At 34.2% G+C, this 24,000-nt stretch overlaps 1 protein-coding gene across 1 annotated transcript in view; it reads right to left on the reverse strand.

The window, feature by feature from the left end:
* LOC124371862 (activating signal cointegrator 1 complex subunit 3-like) overlaps positions 1–23,653 on the reverse strand; it is a gene marked incomplete at its 5' end in the record, with an annotated part of 54,737 nt that extends 31,084 nt beyond the window's left edge. Inside the window, 14 exon segments of the mRNA XM_046830229.1 lie at positions 4,099–4,275; positions 6,451–6,596; positions 7,795–7,909; positions 9,533–9,652; positions 9,824–10,048; positions 15,589–15,694; positions 16,648–16,868; positions 18,215–18,463; positions 19,987–20,099; positions 20,983–21,072; positions 21,245–21,344; positions 22,385–22,585; positions 23,505–23,540; positions 23,543–23,653. Coding sequence (XP_046686185.1) covers positions 4,099–4,275; positions 6,451–6,596; positions 7,795–7,909; positions 9,533–9,652; positions 9,824–10,048; positions 15,589–15,694; positions 16,648–16,868; positions 18,215–18,463; positions 19,987–20,099; positions 20,983–21,072; positions 21,245–21,344; positions 22,385–22,585; positions 23,505–23,540; positions 23,543–23,653 — 2,010 coding nt within the window.
* Between the last annotated feature and the right edge of the window lie 347 nt (positions 23,654–24,000).

Consider the following 24,000-nt stretch of genomic DNA (forward strand, 5'->3'; position numbering starts at 1 on the left):
GAGACGTTGTCGAGTAAAGAATTTCATTTTTCGTTTTAAAGTTCATGACTTGAGTCACCTCCACATCGTTTATTATTTTCTTGAATTCAGCATGATAAACCATGTTTACCTTAAGATTTTTTTTCTGTTACAGCTTCCTGAAGTTTTTCAACAACGAGTGGTTTGCATATCTCAAGAAACATTTTTGGATCTTTGATCCCACGTTTGTTCATAATCACATACGTTTTCAATCTTCCCGTGAATGCCGACTGGACTTCTGATATTTCATCAAGTATTGTCTGTGACTCCTCTGGAGTACGTACCGGAACCAGATGAGGTGTTGAAGGCGATTCTGTTTCAGACAGAAGCTGTCTCTCTTCCATGGTAGGGCTAATCGAATTCTCACTATTAATTGTACTAGTCGGTGTCTCACTAATAATCTTTTTCACACCTGTAGGAATCTTTTGTGGTCTAGTCGGTTTTCGGATCATCGCTTCAAGAGCTATATCGTTTGTATTGACCTTCGGTACTTGTTTGATTTCCCTTGGTCGTTTTGGGTATTTCTTTACCAACATGTTGATGTCTGGAGTGGGTGCCGGCAGTCTTGGTGTCAGTCTCGTAATGGGTAATATTTCACTCCTGTATCGAGGACCTTCATGAAGTGCTGACAAACGGATATGACGTTTCGATTGTTTGTGACGGTTCCAGTTGGATGACTCTATTGGTGTTTCACAAATCCAACACATTTTACTTTTAGGAGCTGGTTTGATTTCCATCTTTTTCAGACGTTCGTTATATGTCATACCATGCTGGTTGCTGGCACATTTCTTAGATTTTTGGTGCCGAGCCATGTTGGAAACCGTTATTTCCTTACTACATTTTGGACATGGTTTCTTCTGGGGTTTTATTTGAGCACGTACATCGGTCGGACTAAGCACGTTGTATGTTGGACTCTCTGGGATATGTAGTGGTGAATGGTATACAGGACTGTATGGTATATGCAGTGAATAGTCTGACGTATCCGGAACTTCAAATGGTGGTGGACCAAGTATTGATATAATTTTCGATGAATCGGGGTGTATCCTTTTTACTGGTGGTTCAAACTTTGGAGCGTCGGCTGTAGATGGACCAATTATAGCTCTAATTTTGGAATAGAAATCTGGAGTGTCTAACATAGACAAATCAAAATCAGCAATCGCGTCTTGTTCTTCAGGTCTGAGATTTGAATAGGACTCTGGCAAACATAGACATATCAAAATCAGCAATCGCGTCTTGTTCTTCAGGTCTGAGATTTGAATAGGACTCTGGCAACATAGACATATCAAAATCAGCAATCACGTTCTGGAATTGATTGTCACTCACAGCATCAGCGTAGTTTTCCAACATAGACATATCAAAATCCGGAGTTTGTCTGTCTAACTTGGACATGCATTTCTTTGTTTTTTTATGGCGGGACATGGAGGAGTTCCTGACTTCAGCACCACACCTTGAACATACTTGTTTCATCGAAGGAGGTTTTTCATTGAATCCGTTGGAAGAAGCATAAGCTGGTGGATTTGACGCTGACATACACTTCTTTGTTTTTTGGTGGCGGGATAGGTTAGATGCAGTAACCTCAGCTCCACAATTCGGACATTTTCTTCATTGATGATCTTCGAAGACCATCCGTAGCATTGAGAAATGCTGTTTGCTTGCTAGCAGGAGAAGACGCCATTATTATAGAGCTGGCTACTCTCTTACTGTATGGGCGATTGACGATGGAAAAGGATGAGGTATGGATGCACTTCTTTGTTTCTTGGTGGCGGGATAGGTTAGATGCAGTAACCTCTTCTCCACAATTCGGACATTTCTTGACTGATGATCTTCGAAGACCATCCGTAGCATTGAGAAATGCTGTTTGCTTGCTAGCAGGAGAAAACGCCATTATTATAGAGCTGGCTACTCTCTTACTGTATGGGCGATTGACGATGGAAAAGGATGAGGTATGGATGGATGAGATTAGGAAGAGGAGTAGGAAGAGGGTGGGTGTGTGGGATGAGTGGAAGGAAGGATGAGAGCATTATTAATACATTTGACTCTGAACTAGAACATAGTTTTTTGTAACTCTTTTTCATAAAACGATCCTATTATTTCCTCACCAGACTGGTCTGCGATTTTGTAGGTAACGGGGCAAGTTTTGTTGACAGCCACAATCCGAAAAATTTCTCTTGTCCAATTTCTGCGGTATTTATTTCCAAATACATCTTTCTTTATAGTAATTCTTACGCGGTCTCCAACCGAAAGTCTGGGTCTGAATACTAGACATCGTCCAGTGTTTGCGTACATGTTTCTTAAAGTTTGTTCATTGCTTGAATTCACTTCTGATGGGCTCATCTTTATAGTGCTATGAAATTTACTGTTATATTGACGTAGAAGCTTCTGTAAATGTGACACCCATCTAAAAGAGTTTTGAATTTCAAAGTGCACTTTCATTTTTTCATTGAGAGTTCTATGGAAACGCTCTATAATGGCACTTTTTTCCTCATTTTCAGTATGGTATAACTTTATTTGATTTTTGTGTAAAAAACTCTCTAAATTCCTTATTAACAAATTCTCGTCCTTTATCCGTGTGAAGAAGGTTCGGGGGTTTGTGACCAACCAATTTCGCTCTTCTTAATATTTTACTAAACGATTTAGTAACCTCTTGTGAGCTTTTAGTTTTTAATGGTTCTGACCACGCATATTTTGAAAACGTATCAATTACATTAAGTATGTATCTGAATCCATCATTTTCCTTTGAAAACCTAATCATTACAACAAGGTCTGCAGCCCACAAATCATCAATACCCAAAGTTACAATTTTTCTCTTAGGGAATCGCTTAACCACAGGTTTATGAACCTCTAATGCTCGAAGCAGGATTTCTTTCCGACTTTTCTGCTTCATTAATTCCTGATACTAACTACAATTCACTTACAGTATACCAAACTAGTAATTTATGAGGTGCGATGTCTCGCGCGACGCGGCGGTGACTGGACAGTGACGAGGCGCGTAACGATTGTTTGTATACTTATAGAAACAAGACGCGGTGTCTCACACGGCGCGGTGGTGGTGACGGTTCAGCAGTCTCGCGGCGCGGTGATGACGAGGCGCGTGCCGATTGCTTGGCGGTGACGGTTCAGCAGTCGCGCGGTGCGGTGCTGACGAGGCGCGTGCCGATTGCTTGTACACTTACAGTAACAACGCGTGGTGGCGGTGGCGGGACAGCGATGACATGCGTGGTGATTCGCGCGGCGCGGTTCTGACTACCCGTACTCACACTCTTAGTCGCTCTCTAAAAAATTGCGGTGGCGGGACAGCGATGACATGCGTGGTGATTCGCGCGGCGCGGTTCTGACTACCCGTACTCACACTCTTAGTCGCTCTCTAAAAATTCTGTCCCAGATTCGGTCTCACACGGTTTGTCCCAGAACCGGTCTCGGGTGCTCTGTCCCAGCAACGGCCAAAGTATACTACTGTTAGATTTACTATTTCTGTTGGTTATCCCAACAGATGTTAATCTTGCTTATACACTCATGGTCTTAAGATTCTTTACTTTGCATTTATTGACTTTGTAATTTATTTTGGACTATGCATATATGGAGCTGCTTCAAAATTCAATCTAAATAAAATACTTTTATTACAAAAACATGCTGCACAGTTAATTTTAGGTCTAAACTGGAAGAGTCCGTGAGAGATGAGTTTTCTCTCTTAGAAATAATGACAGTGTAGAGCCTCTAGATTTAACAGGTTATCCTTTGGATTAAACGGTTACACTCTATACCTATATATTTCTTCTGTACTTTGATAAATGAATGTAGGAGAGGTTAGGCATGGTTGAAAGAGTTGACTCGGCCACGGGACAAAATACTATAATTTAACATTATAGTTTATGTAATACCTGTGTTAACATAGGAGAGGTTATGCTTGATTGAAAAATAGTTGACTCGGCCACAAGAGAAGTTACTATTACTAGAGTTTAACATTATATGTTTATGTAAATACCTGTTATAATTTATATAGAGGTTAGACATGAGCGAAGAGGAGTTGACTCTACTATGGGATAAGTTACTATAGTTGAACGTTACATGTTTATATAATACCTGTGTAATATAGGAGAGGTCAGACATGAGCGAGAAGGAGTTGACTCGGCCACGGGACAAGAAAGTCTGTAGTAAGATGTTCACTTTTCCATGCAAGTTCTCACTGCCACCCATCACTTCTACTTCACAATTTTCATGGGTAAGATTGTCCAATTCATCGAGTTCATCATCCCTTACCTACAAATGAAAAAGTAACATGAGTGAAAGTATTGTTAGTGACCATGAAACTTAAGTACCTGCACAAGATATTGCCCTTTTAGTCACTTCTGGTTATTTTTGGTTTACTGACTAATATATCCACACTGGTTATAAATTTCTTATATACATCAGAAAATGGGCCGATTCTCTAATATATTTTTATTTTCCAAGTGCCTGTCCGATGAACTTCACAAAAAATTATATCTGGCAATCTCCTGCTAAAAACTTCTTATTTACAGGACCTCTAGCACGGTCTTAAAACAATACTAATATTAGACCATTTATTTTATACCTAGCAATACTTTTGTACCAACTAATTTTAGCTTCTTTAGTTCCATTTTGTGAAAAGTATTTACTAAAACTTCAACCACTGTTTTGCCCATTATACAAATTTTTGGTAGAAAATAATATTTTAAAATAAATATTCTATATAAAAAGTATTGATACATGAAATAAATTTTAAATAATTAAAAAAAACTTAATGTGAAATATTTTTCTCTAACTGTTTATATTTTAGAAGAAAGGTGATTTTTTTAATACCTAGCAATTATAAGATTTTTAGTCAGAACTTTATTGAAGCGTCTGATTAAAAATAAACAAAACCATTAAATAACAAACAACACAAATTTAGTTAAAAACATTTTGTCAATGTACATCATTCATGTTTCATGTTTACAAAATTTGGGATGGGTCAAAGCTGAATGCCCAATTTGGAATCCACCAAATCTTCAATAAAGAATCGAATTTGAAAAAAAATCAATAAGATTTTACATTTAAATCTACGAAGATACGCTGCATCAATAATTATCGGCCGATCAAAAATACACAGATTAATAATTGCTAAAACATGTTTTTACCTTACTTTGAAAACAGCAAATATATAACCTAATTAAATAATTATTATAATTTTGTAGATTATATTTTGCTTGCAGATAGTATTTTCTATATTTCAATTCACGGAGCCATGTTAAATCTGCTGCGTTTATTCATGCAGACAACTGATCGGCATTATGCAAATCATCGATTGCAAAAATGTAATCTATCAAATTTAAGTAATAGGTAGGGAATATGACTTTGTTCTTAAAATATAGCTATTTCTCTCAACCACTGCACATCCCTTTACAATAGAGTGGTATTATTATCGAATACTTTTTATATTATCACACAGTCTCCAAAGGTTTACGAATGGCAAAATTGGATTGGTGGTGATTTTGTTTAAATCATACTTAGGTTAAAACAAGCTATTAGGATTCAAAATTCGAGGATCTGGAATTGATTGAATAAAAATTCAGAATCAGATTTGAACATTTTAGATGTACTAATCACTATACAAAATACTTGAATTTTTATAAATCAATGATTTTTTTTAAATCGCACGAGGAATTTATTATATTACTTTAAAAATTGAAAATAAATTTCATTAGTGCAAAATAAACTGGTATGAAAGAAATCTAATAAAGTATACCTAATAAAGTCAAAGATTCGAGCAAAACTTACAGAACAACTAACTGTGGAGTTACTTGTCAATTAAAGCTGACTGACACAGAGTAGCAACTTGATTTGCTATACTGTAATAATTATATGTTCTCTAGCACTAGCAATGTACAATATAAAGTACAAAACATGACTGAATCAGAATTCTCTGTGACCATTTTGGTATAATCATATAAACATTTAGTTATGATTTATATGTTATAACAAATTACAAAACATTTTGTGAATGTACATCATTGACAGTGGTGTACAAAAGGATTGGTTTCATACAATGCAAATCGGTAGCTCATAATTAACTAATTTTTCTCTGGATCTTGGTCAGCAGAAGAATTTGGAACAATATGAGTTTGGACTATTTATGTGGATTAAAAATATTCGAATTAATATTGTAATAAATGACAGAAAAATTTAACATAACGGAAACAATCTGTCCTTAATAAACCTCAATGCACAATGCATGCAGTATTTATCTATAATAAATCAGAAACTGGAAAAAGTATTAGAATATAACAAAAATTGTACATTGCAGATCTATAATTCAGTCTATAAAAACACAAAAGGAGTACAACTAAATTAATATACTGTACTTAATGATATGTGAATAAAATTACTTCATAAAATCAGAATTTATGTTAACACGGTACAAAAAATAATACCTACTTTGAGTTGTTCAAATTCTTGAGCCTTTGAAATCATTGCAAATATCTCTTTGTCATGCATGATATATTCGTCTGTCTTTATATCTTCATTGAACACTTCAACTGTATCTTTTTTGATGTAGTAATGACTAGCTGTACGACCCAGATCTGTAATATAATAATGATATAAAATGGTAATAATCTGTCAGCTACAATGCAAAAATCAAATGTACACATTCAAAATGGATAGGGTAATATTTTGAATAGTGAAACAATAGCTGTATAGACATATATACAATTTTGCAAAATGGTTGCTTTATTTGATTTTACACATGTATCTCAGTGTTTGTAAAAATGTTTCTAACACTACTCTAAATGTTTAAAAGGAATGGCTCAATACAAGCCATCCCCCCCCTGACCCTTATCATGGATATACATATAGGAATATATAATTATTTGGTTCCACTTATTCTCAGATATGTAAAGCTATTTTAAAAGAAATGAAGATGAAGTACAACAAAAGTAAGTGACAGTGGGATGAGATTATTTAGAGAATGAGGAAAGGATCATGACTAGAGCACACTGATGGAGTTATTCAATATCTCGAGGACCAATACATTAATTGATTTGTAACAAAATGTTATAAAGAAACTTCAATCACAGATAAAGAATATATAAGCTTGAACGTGAGGAAACAAAATTGGTTAAACAATGTTTAAATAAAAAGAAATTTTAAAAAGTTCTGTGATGTGTGTCACTATATTATTTTGTAAATTGTAAATACTGTATGTTCTTGTACTGTAATATTGACTGAATTAAGTCAAGTTAGTACATATAATGATTTGCATCTTTGTTCATTTTACATTAAATATTTTATCCACACTGTTCAATCCCGTGAATAATTGAAAGTTTACTGTATTAATTTTACAATATTGTATACATGCAGTCATAACGTATTGCATTGAAACTATTAGCTTCATAATACTATAATTTGGCTCAATACTGTAGATGAAAAGGGAAAATCTGAGTTTATGTAACAGAATAGTCAAATGTAACGTTGTTTAGTCAAACGTATGGTTATTTAAGTCAAATAGCAATAAGAAGGTTGAAGTTGGATATATATAAAAAGTAATTTTATTATCAATTTAATAATATCTTATTTAACTTGTTTTGAAAAAGAAATGAACCTGTTATTTAACTGAGGAAATAAGGAACAAGAAATCAATCTACTTAAATTTCTGAACAACACAAAAAATCATAATGAAAACATAAGATTTGCATTTTATACATATTTGTGCCTTTTCCCATTGTAAATTGACTAGTAATAGTCTCACCCACCAACTCCTACAGTCCCACTCTTACAGACCTGTGACACTGAGGTCTCCAGTGTGTGGGATGTAACGCAGCATCTTGGCCCGGTCCAGTGCCTGTGCTGCATTCTCTATCAGTTCCCTTCTCTTTCTGTCCAGGTTTGGATCGTCCTGATGCAACAATCATATCATAAATTAATCACTTCTGTGTTAGTAAATAAATGATCAAAAACCAATTAATAATAAACACTGGAGTACTGTCATCTGTGACAGTACCAAGTGGCTCATTGAAACCATCATCGTGGCCATTTTAATGTCAGGACAATCCTCCATTCAGTGGCTATCCAGCCATGCTAGTGAGAGGTTACTGTTGTTCCTAGTTGTTTTACAATAGCAGTTTAAAACCCCTGACGCAACTGAAAATCCCGTGAGTTGCGAAGTGTGGTCGGTAATACGGTTTTTGTTGGCTAAGCACAACAAACCAAATTAATTGAGATTTATCGCCAACTCTGTGTAGTTTATGGGAATGATGTGATTACTGAAGGTGGAGTGTATCAGTGGTGCATTAGGTTTAAAAATGGCCAAACTAATGTGCATGATAATGAACGAAGTGGATAGCAAAGCACTGTGACCTATGAAATTGTCTCTAAAGTTGATGAGAAGATTAAAAAGACTTCTGAGTCACAATTTAGTTTTCCTCGAATTTCAAGATGTTTGATACATGAAAATGTTATGCAGAAGTTAGGTTACCATACATTTTGTCCAAGATAGGTACTGAAAATCTTAACAGAAATCCATAAAAATCAGTGTATGGCTGATTCACTGACATTTTTGGACACTTATGAAGAAGATGGTGACTCGCTACTCGATTCAATCATACATGAGATGAGAATTTGAATTTGAAATTTCAACACGTGAATTGCAAAACCAAATTACAGTCTATGGAGTGGGAACACACCCAATTCCCCCAAAAAAACAAGGAAATGCATGCAAACATTGTCGACACGGAAGGTTTATGGCAACTGTTTTTTGGGACAGGAAAGGATTTCTTCTTGTTGATTTCTTAGAACATTACACAACCATAAATTCTACGAGGTATTGTGATACCTTGCAAATGCAAAAGTTAAGAACATCTATACAAAACAAGCGCAGAGGAAAGTTAAGTTCAAAAATTTGTTTTTGTAAGATAACACCCAACCGCATACGGCAAATCGGACTCGAGAAGTCCTAAATGTTTTTAAGTGGGAGGGTTTCCACATCCACCTTACAGTCCGGATTTAGCAACCAGTGACTACCACCTGTTTCCAGCAACGAAGATCTACCTGGCTTGTGATGCAGCACTTTGATGACAACATGGAACTGCAGGAGGGTGTGACTACCAGTTTGAAGTCTCAGGCAGAATTTTATAACGCTGGAATTTCAAACCTAATCACCGCTATGATAAGTGTCTAAATTTGTATGGTAACTATGTTGAAAAATAATATTTTAGTGTCACTTTAAAATGTATGTAATACAATTTTTGTTGTACTTTGTTTTTTGTTTATATCAAAACATAATCTACTTTCTGGATGCCCCTGTATTTCGGGCACCTGCTACTTGTAATAATATGACTGAGGTGATGAGGTAGACCATTTCATCTACGAACCAACTATCCTAGTCTAAGGTTCGACTTTTTAATATAGGATATAGACAAAAACAATACAAATAAGTATTCATTCCGATTATTATTTAGAATGATTAAACAATAATATGTTTGTACGAATATTAACAGTACAAAAGGAAGGGAGTACTGACCAAGATTTCCTGGTGTTTGATGCCATAATGTAATGGATTTATCCTCATGCGAACATGTAAATAGGTGTAGCTCAACCACTTGACAGCTTCTTCCACATTTGAAATTGTTCCTAGTGTCACCTGTATGAAAAGGTAAAAGACAAGTTAAAACTTTATATTTGATGGAAGACTTAGTTTTATTCTATGTTTGATTTTACTTAAGGAAAACGTGATAGAATGTAGACTTAAAGAATTAACGAAAATAAAAAACGTAATTCTAGTTATATGTAAAATATTTTTAGTTCATGGTACCTCAGCATTGAGATTATCCACAAGGCAGTTTATGAAGTTGCTCTCGATGTGATATTGGTTGGTAAGCACGGACAAGTAGTGAGAGAGTTTATCATGGGTGGTGATGATAGTTCCATGTCCTGACTTGTCGAACTGTGGCCGCCCTGCACGTCCAAAGATTTGCAACACATCTAAAATTTCCAGGTCCACAAATGAACCACGCTTAGCATCATAAATCTCTGTGCCCTAGAAAAAATAGATGAATGTAATTATAATTACACTGAACTGGCCGTTGAAAAACCCATTCCCTATAACAAATAACTGAATTTGTTTTATGATCATTATAAAACTTATCAATGTGTTGTTGGTTCCACAACTAATACATCACAAGAGAAATTTATTGATCTCTATTCACGTTTCTTTTGATTTGTTCAACCATACAACTCAAGTTTGCTGAATTCATATGCTGCACATACTATATTAAACTCCTGCCTTCACAACTAAATAATTGTATTTATATATTTTCTTTGTAGGATATAAAACGGAAGTAATACAGTTTTAACATTAGCTATTCATCATTCCTATTCTGTTCTATCGTCTTTTAGTATGCTAATTACTTTTTATAAACTTTACATTTGATATTTGACTGTAAAACATTTTATCTTAATTTAATATACAATATAAATAAATGAAAACTAAACAAATTACAGCAAATTAATAAAATTTTAGATGGATAGTATATACCAGAAAACAACTTACTAAGAAAATTACTCATCAAAGTTGTTCTGCGATACTAATAGTTAAAATGGAAAACCTCATTAACAGACTATGGAGTTTTTCAAATTGATTGGGAAAAACTGTGTACTACATTACTCTTTCACATGATATGATGAAACCATAAATAGTCCTGCTTCTTAACAGACTTTCTGGGTTTATGAGAAAAATGTTGCTCTCTACACCACAATGTTATGAATACTACTTTCACTTACAGTAATTGACTTTTTACCCTACAGTAAAAATCTTGTACTACCCACTAATTAGGTTGCTTCCTCATATTTTATGATGAAACAACTAAGGTAGGATTAAATAATGTAAAACACTAAATTATGTTGAATATTTTTTTAAAGAAAAAAAATCTTGATTACACCTACAATAAAATTAATGCCTTATACAAGGTGTGTCCAAAAAGTATCCGATCTTGACGTCTGGCATGAACTGATGTTACTCGGCGGCGGCAACGGCAATCTGGTCCCGTTCAAAGTACTCCCCTCCACAAGCCACTACCTTATTCCAACGCTCCTCCCACTTCCGGAAACAATCCTTAAATTCATTTTGCGGAATGGCTAACAGGTCATTCGTCGCATTTTGTTTTATTTGTTCAACATCGTCAAATCTTTTTCCTTTCAAAGGAATTTTTAATTTAGGAAATAGTCAGAAGTCACAAGGAGCTATGTCAGGACTGTAGGGAGGCTGTTGTAGTTGGTTGATGTCGTGTTTGACCAAAAAACGCTGAATAAGATTTGAGGAATGAGCTGGCGCGTTGTCGTGGTGCAGGATCCAGCCACGGCTTGTCCACAGTTCAGGTCGTTTCCTTCGCAACTGCATCTCGTAGCCACCTTATTCACCTCACGATAATACTCCTTATTCACGGTCTGGCCTCTTGGAGCATATTCGTGATGAACAACGCCGTCCTGGTAAAAAAAACTATCAGCATTGTTTTGACTTTGTCTTGCTTTTTTCGGCCGTTGCTCTTCGTGAGTTTTTTACTGTGAAGATTGAGCCTTTGCTTCAGGGTCGTAGCCATAAACCCATGACTCATCACCAGTAATAACTTTTTTAAATAGTCCTGGGTCACTTTTTATCAAATCCAGATTGTCCTGTGCGATTTCAAGTCGACAGTTCTTTTGGTCTTCAGTCAGCAGCCGAGGAACAAATTTTGCTGAAACACGGTTCATTTTTAAATCTTCGTGTAAAATGTTACAAAGTGACAATTTTGGTATTCCAAAATCTTCTTCCAGCTCTCGGACACTCAATCGACAGTTTTCATTAATTGCTGCACGAACACTTTCAACATTTTCAGCATTTCTGGCCGTTGAAGGCCTGCCAGATAGCTCCACTGATATGTGGCCATTTTTAAACCGCCTAAACCACTCTTTTATTTGTGTATCACCCATAGACACGTCGCCGTAAACTTTCCGTATCATAGTAATCGTCTCTGATGCTGAATGGCCAAGTTTTTGGCAAAATTTAATGCAAATGCGCTGCTCAACACATTCAGTCATATTGAAATGCAACGCACACACACGGCAGTACTGTACGGAACAAAGCGCTGTAACTCACTGAGTGACCGGATTCAATGCCTAATAAGGGAAGGAGTAGGCTCGCCCCTCCCCTCCAATAACCGGTTCAAGCCGGTCTGTTACGCCGTGGCCGCCTACTCGTCGGCGTTCGGATACTTTTTGGACAGACCTTGTAGTACTAATACAATATATTCATTATTGACTTGAACTTTAGTTGAAAAATAAACTTTGTAACCATAAACAATAGGTACATTTCTTTATTTATATATTCTTCAAGAATAGTAATAGAGTAACAAATGTTTAAAACAACAGTTAAATGTATGAAAATTAATATTTTTAATAATATATGATGTCGGGATGCGTCTTGAAACCTCCATTCTTCCCTGCATGCTTCCAGGAATTCTTCGAGGGTGTAAAATGGCCTTTTTAAAAGGCAATTGTGGAGTTTCCTCTTCAGAGCTTCTCCCTTTAGTCTTTTGATAGTGTCTGGTAGTGTTTCCTTCGGCCGATGTAAGATGGCTTTTCTTCAAAAATTGCTATACGGTGTGGAGGCAGAACAAAGTCAGCTGTATGGCAGGTGTTTGAGTGGAGGTCTTTCCCTGTTTGGAGATTCAGCTGATAAGCATGCAAAATTACTCCTCGAATTTACAGATCTGTAACTGTCATTATTCCCATGGATTGGAAAGCATGTATACAGTCTTGACGGGGTTCAAGATCAGCAAGAGTTCTTAGGGCTTTTTGGATCCACCCCACACAATAAAACTGATAATCATTCGTAAAGATTTCTCAACAAGACAAAGAAGTTAGTCAGGTTTGGTGTAAAAATAAAAACATTAATATATTTCTAGAAATTTATCCTGCCCCAGGCAGTTTGACAGCGTCGGGGTTTCTGGCAAAACATAAAACTAATATTCACACCATGATATTCATGATATTTAAATAACGAAAAACTGTTTATTTTTCATATGTAAGATAATTTAACTTTACCATTTCTGGAAATATTACAGGCATTTAAAGTATGAAATTTGGTAACCGGGCCCAAAAAAAGCTATAGATAAGGATTTTAGTTTTCCACTTTATGTAATATAAATTATGACTCACAAATAACATGTTTTATAACGATTTAAGACTTTAGTAAATTAAGTTTTGGAAAGAAACACAATTCAGAAATTGCCATGTTTTTTCATAAAATATTACTTAACCCTTTGAACCCCAGGCGCCAATGAAGATACGAGAATCCCCGGGCGACGTAATATCGTCGCCATGGTATATGTGTTTAATACATATTTATTTGAAACCGTAAAATACTTATTTTATGAGTATTAACCCTTAAAGCGCCAAACAGTTTCAGCTAAACTCTGGATTAGCGCTCATTTATTATAAAAAAATTAAAATTAGATTTTCTCAACGCTAATTTTAATTCCTTTTTTTAGGTAACAAAATAAAACAGAAACTGCAAAAAAATATCATTTATCATATTTATTGCCCAAAATACACATAATTTACTATGTAGCGTTCCAGCTCCTTTATAAATTTTACCCAATGCTTACTGTTTCCTTTTTTTTAATTATGTATATAAATGACGGCATTGCGTGCTAATATGTACTAGAATTGAACTAGAAAATAAGTATATTACATATTTAATACAAAGTTATTATAAAAAAATTAAATTTTCATGCCAAAAATTTGAAAACCAAATATTTTCCAAATTCTTAGTCCTCTAACGGGTGTTATTTTTATAATTACAAATGGTTTTCAGATGTTTATAGAAGTAAATAAAATATTGTAACACTTATTGGAGTAAAAACAAGTCTAAATATAAATAATAAAAATAAATGTAGAATTTCGGAACAAGAGCCAAAATACATAATTATAAATATAAGGAGTAAAAATATTTCTACGAGGAAAAAAGACTTTTATCGCCATTTAAAAAAACTGTTTATTTCAAAAGTTTATAAATATATAACTCTCATAAAAATATGATCATATAACACATAAAAACTACACAGTAGTTTACCGATCAACTATTCGCACTGCTTCAACAAGATATGAAGAAGAACACAAGAGCTGCCCGGCAAGGCAGTGACGTACGCATAAATGCGCTTGCGGCGTTGAGCAATACTACCAAACTGCCAGCTTTTCAACAAAAACCGGTTCAGTATCGATTGATAAACACAAAGGTTGTCACGTGATGTGGCACAGCCCCGCTACACTACTGTAACATACACCCCTCACAGTCTAGCGGACAAACTCTGAACTAACAGTGCAAAATAGTAAAAACAAGTATATTGCGCGTCTACGCGCTTACGGCGTTCAGAGCAAAGTCGATCCTCGCGCGCATATGCGCTTACGGCGCTTAAAGGGTTAATACATATTTATGAGTATTTTAGTAAAATACAAATTTTTTGTTAGTAATATAGTGTATTTAAAATAACATCTATGCTCAAAAACATATATTACTCTTTGTTGCTACAGCTGTATTTGTTTACAAAGCGGTCTAATGATACGTATATTGTCTTTGTGCGTGTGAATGAGTTGAATGTTGTAATTGAGGACTGTTTTTAGTCACTTTTTCTTTAGTTTTAATCTTACAGTAATAATCAGTTCTGTGAACAATGAGTGACAACATTGTAAATCACCCGAGTGAATTAGACAGACAACTGGATGTTGACCTATCAGATGATGATTGGTCTGACGTCTCATCAATTTTCAGTGATGACACTGATGTTGATCTTACCTATAGGCCAACTATCTCTGACTCAGATGACGAAGAAATGCCATTTAGTTAGCTATCTACTTCTTGCGGTAACGCCGCCGCTAGGCCTACTCCGGACAATGACCAACCGGCGTCAGTGAGATCGCGGTTGCAAAATCTTTATCTTTAGAGATATCAATATAATTGTTTTTGTACATACATAAAACTAAATTTAGAAAAATAAAATGTGGGTGCCCATGATAAAAATTTTTCTTATTTTTGAATTAAAAAATCTTAAAATCTATTTTTTTACCTACAAATCTATAAACATATATTTTAAAGTTATTTTAATGTTGTTAAACAATTTTTTATACTTCAGACTAAACTTTTTCTGTGTACACAATTTAATTCTGGACATTTTGGTGTGTAATACAAGACAATAGCATAAAAAATAGCAAAAATATTAATTTTTTAAGAACAGTATGCAATACAGCTGTTTCTGCTCCGGGGATTCTCTGTAATTCTTAGGTCAAATGGTTTTGGTATGTTTTTCCCACCATCAATATTTTGGTCTGGGGTTCAAAGGGTTAAAGTATTACATTTTTACACATGAAATACTTTCAATGGTTACAATTTATTTTTAAATTGAGTTAAATGTTTTAATTTAATTCAATTGAGAAATTATTGTACATTCTTAACTTAACTCTCAAACATTTAATCTGTAAATATAGATAATGTAATTGTAATGTAATGTATGTGATATTGTTAATGGGTAGGACAACTAAACTGACCCTGATGATCACAGCATGTGCCGGCAGGTTCACTCCCCACGCCAGTGTTGAGGTGCACACCAACACTTTGATCAGGCCTTCCCCAAAATATTTCTCTACCAGTGATCTTCAACAAAACAAAACAATATTAATTAGCTTAATATTACACTGGCTTATTACTTATAAATACAGTGAAACACACCGCGCGCGCACACACACACACACACACACACACACACACACACACACACACACAGATAAGCTTAATTATAACTGTATGAAATCAAGTCTAACTACAGTTATTTAAGAATCAACATACAAACAATCACTCACTAGGAAGTTTCATTAATTTGGTTTCCTCTTCATTAATTGGAAATACATGACTTCCTTGATGAGAAGGTGTAAGAGAAACCTTTTTCGGTTTCTTTATTCATGCAAATGGCATATTTTAATTTGTATACTAAATGTTTTAAAATGTCTGAAACCAATAAAGAGACAAAGAAGCCTTAACTATAAAGGGGGATAGAGCTTGTATAGGAATGATGAATTGCTTGCATCCATCAATTTCTTTTTTCTAGTACTTTTGTTCTAAAAATCTACCAATGACATCAAAGAATGCATTCAATTTAGATCAAACTATATCTAATGTGAATAATAAATAAAACACAACACTGCAATTCCAATACTATTGTAGAATACTCACACAATAGGCATATGATGGTTTGACAATTCTAATAATGTGAGAAAGGTTGTATTTTCTATTATAATACAGGTTACGCACCCTGTTATAAATGTATCTTTAAATTAATAGAATTCAATGTCACAGATGAAAGCAATCAATTTGCTTTGTATTGAAGCTTTTTTATAAAAAAATATAAACAATAAATACATGTGTATTCCATTCCTATTTAATTTACAATCTTGATGGACTAAATTCCATACCATCATGTTTATTTAACCAATTGAAGCAGTATTAAATATTTTTTATGTAATCTTTATAATGATTAATTTTATGAAATTGATTTTGAAATAACCTATTTGATGTTGGAATAATCTATTTGATGTTGAACACAAGTTTACCTGTCACTGCGCAACAAGCCTGCATGGTGAACGGATAGACCTGCCTGGAAGAGATCAGCCAACTGTTTGGAACGACAGTGAGAGAATGCCTTGCGAGCCAGGCCCGTGGCAGCCCCTTCAGCTGGCTCAAAGTCCTTTAGGTGTCCTTTCAGCTGAGCTGTTTCCCGCAGAATGTTAGCCGTGCGCACAGTTGCATTGCGAGCATGTACAAAAACCATCACCTGTAACATCCTTATGGTTAGTCGATGTGCATTGTAACATTCTTTAAAATTGATATAAATAACCATATCTTAGTACTGTATTATGAGAACCTGAAACTGTATCCAGATATCTATTCAGACATTACACAGTTCAAGTGACCAGAGAAAGAGAACATGACTGAAATACAAGCACCTTTCCCAGTAACATAGAAGAAAGATGCCTTGACTTAGGCTATTGCTCTATATATATATATATATATATATATATATATATATATATATATATATATATATACTAGAAAGATAAAAACTAGAAAACCTACTGTCAGTGACAAATATAAATCTTAAGTGTTGGAGTCAATTTTCAGAGAACTAGAAGTAGAGCCTTGGAAGGTATTAAATATTCAATTTTGTGTTTTCTGAGTCAAGTCTAATACAGAATTGGAGAGATGAGATTATTCCTTGTTTTTATTTTGACAATGGTCTCAGCAAATAAAAACCATGACCTATGTGCAAATGTTTGGCTGGAGTGACACTTATTGGAATTAAGAAGCCAACTATCCATCAATACTTTCAATCAGTATAAAAGTCAAAATGTCTCCAGTAAAACAGTCATTTTTAGACTGACCTTCTCAGATCTAAACAGCTGATTCCAACACTGTGTGCAGTGAGATATCAGTCAGGTTTACCAAACATTCAAATAGTAGAATACAAATTCCCAAGCAACCAAGCAAAAACAGGTTTTTATGTATTTTTGACGAAACTCACAAGGAAAGAATAACATATAGGACATTTATAAGATCAGTAAAAGATCTACTATCTTTTGATTAAGTAAAACATGGGTTGCTGCATTTAAGAAAATTGACTTAAACCCTACACCTTCTGCTCGCTGCTTTTGAAACTTTTTGATTATAAAATGTAAAAACCAGAAGAAATTTCATGCAGATTTCATGTAAAAACGTTTAATAAAGGTACTAATAAGAGAGCTATGACAGTTTGAAATCTTTGAGTGTTTAGTTTGAACTACGCAACCAATTATTAAAACATTGATTTATTGGGTTTGTTATTACTCACAGCTTTGTCCGTTTTATTATAGCTGTAATCTCTTACAGTTTCCAAAATCCCTTCAGAGTGCATAAAACTTGGAACACCCGGTATATGATGACTGATTAATCACAATGACTGTAATGTATATCTAAGTAGCTAACACTACTTGCTACAGTATTAATCATATATTTTATTCATATTCATTAAATTTGTAAAGGATAATATAGTAATTTAATATTTAAAAAAAATAAGTGAACAAAAAGTACTTGCTCTGCCAGGACTAGAATTTGAACTTAGCAAATAAGAAAAGGATGACGTACTTGATGACCTTTCTGAACCATTTCATGAACTTTTTCATAGCAGACTTGGTCCATGTCAGACATCTGCTGCAGAGGTTTCAAAGATTTGACTCCCACAAAGGTCTGACTGAGAGGCACAGGGCGAAATCTTCCGTCGAAGTAGAAGAGCCCCTTAAAAGGATTTACCCTCAGGAACCTAGTGACATCCAAGTATGTTGGCAAGGTAGCGGACAGTCCAACAATACGAATCATGTTTTGAGATGATTCTACCTACAAAAAGAACAAATATTTTAATTTATTTCATACATTCATAGATGTTACTAGCTTAATACTTTGAGGAGGATCATTTGTGTTCTTAAACTTTTACGCAGTATTTGTTTTAATCTATGGTATTATTAAAGTATAGTATTCAGCATAACGAGTAATTGAATACTAAGTAGCACTTAAATAAAACAAAACAGCTATTTCAAAGCTTATTGATTATTTATTTTTGAGACATTTGATCTGAATTTAAATAGTAACAATTTATTTTCAATATGTTTATATCTCCAGAGACATTTTTCCCCAAATTTAAAACTAGAGTATATTTAGACATAGATCTATACGATTACAAGCAGTATTAAGTGACTCTCGATTTTTTAAGCCTTCGAAATTTATAACTTTCTGCTTAAGAGTCATTTTACTCACTTTGTACCCACAATTAGATTTTGTACATTATGATTTTACATTGCGTAAAAACCATTAAAAAAAAACAATTATTAAAAAAACTATCGGTAAATTCATACAAGATCACAACTCTTTAATCACCATTAAATTAAGACAGTTAAATTTCACATTATGACTAATTATTATTGAAAAGTGCCACTTGATCAATTGCTTCTTGAAAACTGATGAATACTTTTATGAATACAATATTTCTACAACAGTTCAGCTTTCTATACTAAATACTGATTTTAATTAAATAACAGTGTTACAACATTAACTGAACATTAATTTAGGTAGTGTTTATTATTAAGAATTAAGTCACACCATATTTTGCCATTTATGTTTTATTTTTGCTTTCATTTCTCGATTTTAACGTATACCACCTTAATAATAATCAAAAAGGTAACCAACCCCTTTAGATGATCAATTATCAATGTCAAATATGAACGTGCACTTAGGCACATGAATAACTCTTTGTGTAGAGTTATTTAAAATAATAAATTCGTGGGTATAGTCCCAAGAGATGAAAATCAATTTTAACTTTATAAAAACACAACTAACTTCTAAGAAATCGGTAAAGGAATTTCCCTTAGGAAATATATTATAATCATTACCCATAATGGCTTTGGTAAAAATTGAAATGGGAGGGATTGGAAGAGCCAAAATATCAAATAATAAATTTTTCACAGATATTTTTTAAATTTTTCTTACCTTTAATAGCCAATTATCAGACTGCTAAATAATAGTTTGCCAGCATTGGCCAATAAGATAATGAGATTGAAAGTCATTATTAAATACTAGGTAAATTTGTGAATCTGATGGTTGGTTTTAAGTGTTTTGAGCAAAATGTTGGGTTGGGAAAATAATATGTATAGTTTGATATTTTTAACCCTTATGGAAACTTTCTATTTCAAAACCAACTAAAACTACTATGGTAAAACAATTCATTTCTTTCTTAAGGAAAATTCCTCAATTGAATTCATGAGAAACTAAATTGCTTACTTATACATTACAAATTGGCCCTGCCTTCTGGACTAACAAACAACCAATTCTTCCTATCAATAAACAAACATGGATGTTGTACCCACCTGCCTGAGTGTACGGGCGACAATGGCCTCGACGACTGGGCCACGGTCACTGTGTAGAAGGTGAACCTCATCAATTATCAGTAGCTTCACAATGTTAGCCAGAGCAACATCTCCTGGAACATTGATAGGCATACATCATTTTTTTATAAGAACAACAATAATAACCTGCTTACCATTAGATGAAAAATGTCCACTTTATTCTCAAGTACCATGCACAGCAGCCGAGTGGGTTGTTGTTCAAACAAATACAAAATGTCAGTGCTATTTTATTCAACACTAAGAACTGCCCAGGATTCCAGACCCACAATGAATTTCTTAGAGACCTCAGGCACAGGTGTTACACACGTTTATTTTAGGGTTGATTCTAGAGTTTAAAAGTTTAATAATGTCACATAAAAAATAGAAACAATTTGATAAAAGAAGGAATGTATCAAACATTTTGCAATTACACATAATATAATTATTATTTCAATATTTTTATCTCCAAACAGCTATTTCAAGACACCTCAATTGTATAAATATCATACCGACTCTTTTAAGACACTAATTACCTCAAATATACAATCCTACTAAGAGCTATTATTTTGAATTGTAAAACTGATGGAATTTGGTTACCACTTGCCTGCGGTTGGATAACAATCAGAGGGAGGCATGTTGACATGAATATTTGAACAAAAACAAAAACGTATTTGGTATTTCCTGGATCCATGTTTTACATGTTATACTAAAAAAATCAAACAATTTTTGGAATTTTTTATTCTGAAATCAAATTTGGCAGCAGTGTCACTGTATGTTCCCAAATTCTCTTTTTACTTTTTACTAGCAGAAATTATGCCACACAACCATTCATATATACAGAAAAAAATACAATCTAAATCTAAGTTTTATTAAAATAATCATTTTTTTAAACGAGGTTAAAAACAGATTTAAGGTAAGGTTAGTAATTGGTAAAGAATACTTACTGGATGCTATAGCTAATTAAAAATGTGAAAATACCTGCTTTTCTCGTAACAACATCCCACTTTTCAGGAGTAGTGACGAGCATTTGTGTCTGCAATATTTCAGACTTGGTGAGCTGCATGTCACCTGTCAGTTCCCGCACAGTCACCCCTAGACACTGCAAGTCTACGAGAGAAGTTGGCTGTCATCTCTGCAGCAAGAGCTTTCATCGGTGCCACGTAGACTATCTACAAACAATTAACAACATGCTTATACATTTGTGTCTACAATATTTCAGACTTGGTGAGCTGCATGTCACCTGTCAGTTCACGCACAGTCACCCCTAGACACTGCAGTCTACGAGAGAAGTTGGCTGTCATCTCTGCAGCAAGAGCTTTCATCGGTGCCATGTAGACTATCTACAAACAATTAACAACATGCTTATACATTTGTGTCTACAATATTTTAGACTTGGTGATTTGCATGTCGCCTGTCAGTTCCAGCACAGTCACCCCTAGACACTGCAGTATACAAGAGAAGTTGGCTGTCATCTCTGCAGCAAGAGCTTTCATCGGTGCCACGTAGACTATCTACAAACAATTAACAACATGCTTATTACATTTGTGTCTACAATATTTTAGACTTGGTGATTTGCATGTCGCCTGTCAGTTCTAGCACAGTCACCCCTAGATACTGCAGTATAGAAGAGAAGTTGGCTGTCATCTCTGTAGCAAGAGCTTTCATCGGTGCCATATAGTCTATCTACAAACAATTAACAACATGCTTATACATTTGTGTCTACAATATTTTAGACTTGGTGATTTGCATGTCGCCTGTCAGTTCTAGCACAGTCACCCCTAGATACTGCAGTATACAAGAGAAGTTGGCTGTCATCTCTGTAGCAAGAGCTTTCATCGGTGCCACATAGTCTATCTACAAACAATTAACAACATGCTTATACATTTGTTGTCTACAATATTTTAGACTTGGTGATTTGCATGTCCCCTGTCAGTTCCAAACAGTCACACCCCTAAAATACTGCAGTATACAAGAGAAGTTGGCTGTCATCTCTGCAGCAAGAGCTTTCATCGGTGCCACATAGGACTATCTAACAAACCATTAAACAACATGCTAATACATTTGTGACTACAATATTTATATTCAGTGTTCTAAAGGTTAGGGCTATATAACAGTTTTATACTACTCTTACACAATAGTAGAAAGCATAGTTGTACTACTTTAATTAATGGAATTTATAGTGTCATTCTATATACCCAATATAAAATATATTTTATGTATAATGGATATCTCCATTGGTTTATAATTCATCCTGTAAACACAGCTACTGGTTGTTTGTGATAAGAACAGGATCTCTACCATAATCTGTCCATACAATTGTAGTCAGGATGGCTAATCAGTTCCCTCTACTAATAATGTAAGTACTGAATCAACACGTTACCTTAAACTGATTCTTCTTGATGACATCGTTTTCCATGTAGTTCCTGATAGTGTGCAAGATTGTGAGGAGAGCGACATTGGTCTTGCCTGCCCCAGTGGGAGCACATATCAGCAGGTTCTCATTACTGTGGTAGGCTGTGTCAAACACGACAGACTGGATACGGTTCAAGTGTTTCACACCTTCGAATACCATCTGGCCAATCTGTAAAAATCAACAACAATGTGAATACTGTTGCCTACTACTTATTTCTCCACATTTACAAATAAACTAATTCTAAAAAGATGTGATTTTGATTTCAAGATTTTGTTTCTTTTCTGATTTTCTTTCTGATTCTTTGGATCTCCATCTAGAGGTTATATTGGATTGGTAGTGACTTTTAAATGTAATGATTACATTATAGATTTTATTTATTATTTATCATATTTACGATTATCTGTTACTTGCATTGTAGCCATACACTACACTCATAAACAAACATTTTACTTAATTTTCTGTACATGAAGACTACTAGTTAGAGATGTGTTAGCTCATTTTCTGGTTAATTTAGGAAAAAAATCATGAGCTAGGGAAAGTTAGATGCTAAATCAGATTGTATCTAAGTGCACAGCATATATCAATGTGCTGTGTTATTTGATAACATTGCACTGTTACAGGTGCCAACTAGTGGATAGTTCACGACCACATCTGTTTCTGTTCTCATCTTCTGGTTACCTAACCATGATGATCCATCACAATTAGCTAATTACTACCTGATACTACCAAATAAAACTCGTTTTATGCATAAATCAATCTATTCAGAACCAAAATCAGTGGAAAGGGCAAGCCATGGTGGTTTAGGTTGTATTGTTTTATCTTATACTAATATCATTTCCTCTGTCCCCTTATAGTAGAGGGCAGCTCTCCCCAGCACCTTGCCGGGTACACCCATGACTCTATTATATGTTGTATTACTTATTTGATCTACAGTTGAGCTAAACTAACATGACATGCCAATCTCTATTAGACATTCACACATAGTGGTTGCATGATCATCCCAAAAAACTTATGTCATACTTTTCTTTTACATAACTTCTAAATGAAAATAAATAATATGTAATTTTAAGAAGTTAATAAATAATACCTTATCTAATGCTGATATAGGTATGAAATTGCTGCCAAACAGACGTTTGGAGCGGACTCACAGATTGGAATGTTTACTTCTTCATACTGTTTTGTATCCTTGCGAGTGGCTCCTTCCGGTAGCATCAATTTTAAACCAGAAATGAAAACCTGTAAATTACATGTAAAAATTATTTTAGCCATTGTTTATAATTTATAATAGGACTATTTTGTTCTTACTAATAAATATTAAGTAATTAGTACAAGTATAATTTATTACAATGATATATTTTTAATAAGGAATCCTGTTTTTTTTTGTAAACTGGGATTTTGATATATTTTTAAAGGACTTTTTATATCTACACATCCCTAAAGAGTTTCTAACATACTGTTGAATATTTTAATTTCTGGACTGTTACAAATCATTTACAAATCATTTTCACAGTCTGTGTCCATGTCATATTTCTATGGTACATTATAACACATGGGGAGAAGTCTGTACTGTACGACAAAAGCGA

The sequence above is a fragment of the Homalodisca vitripennis genome, unplaced genomic scaffold (assembly GCF_021130785.1).
Source record: "Homalodisca vitripennis isolate AUS2020 unplaced genomic scaffold, UT_GWSS_2.1 ScUCBcl_2163;HRSCAF=6640, whole genome shotgun sequence".
Taxonomy (NCBI): domain Eukaryota; kingdom Metazoa; phylum Arthropoda; class Insecta; order Hemiptera; family Cicadellidae; genus Homalodisca; species Homalodisca vitripennis.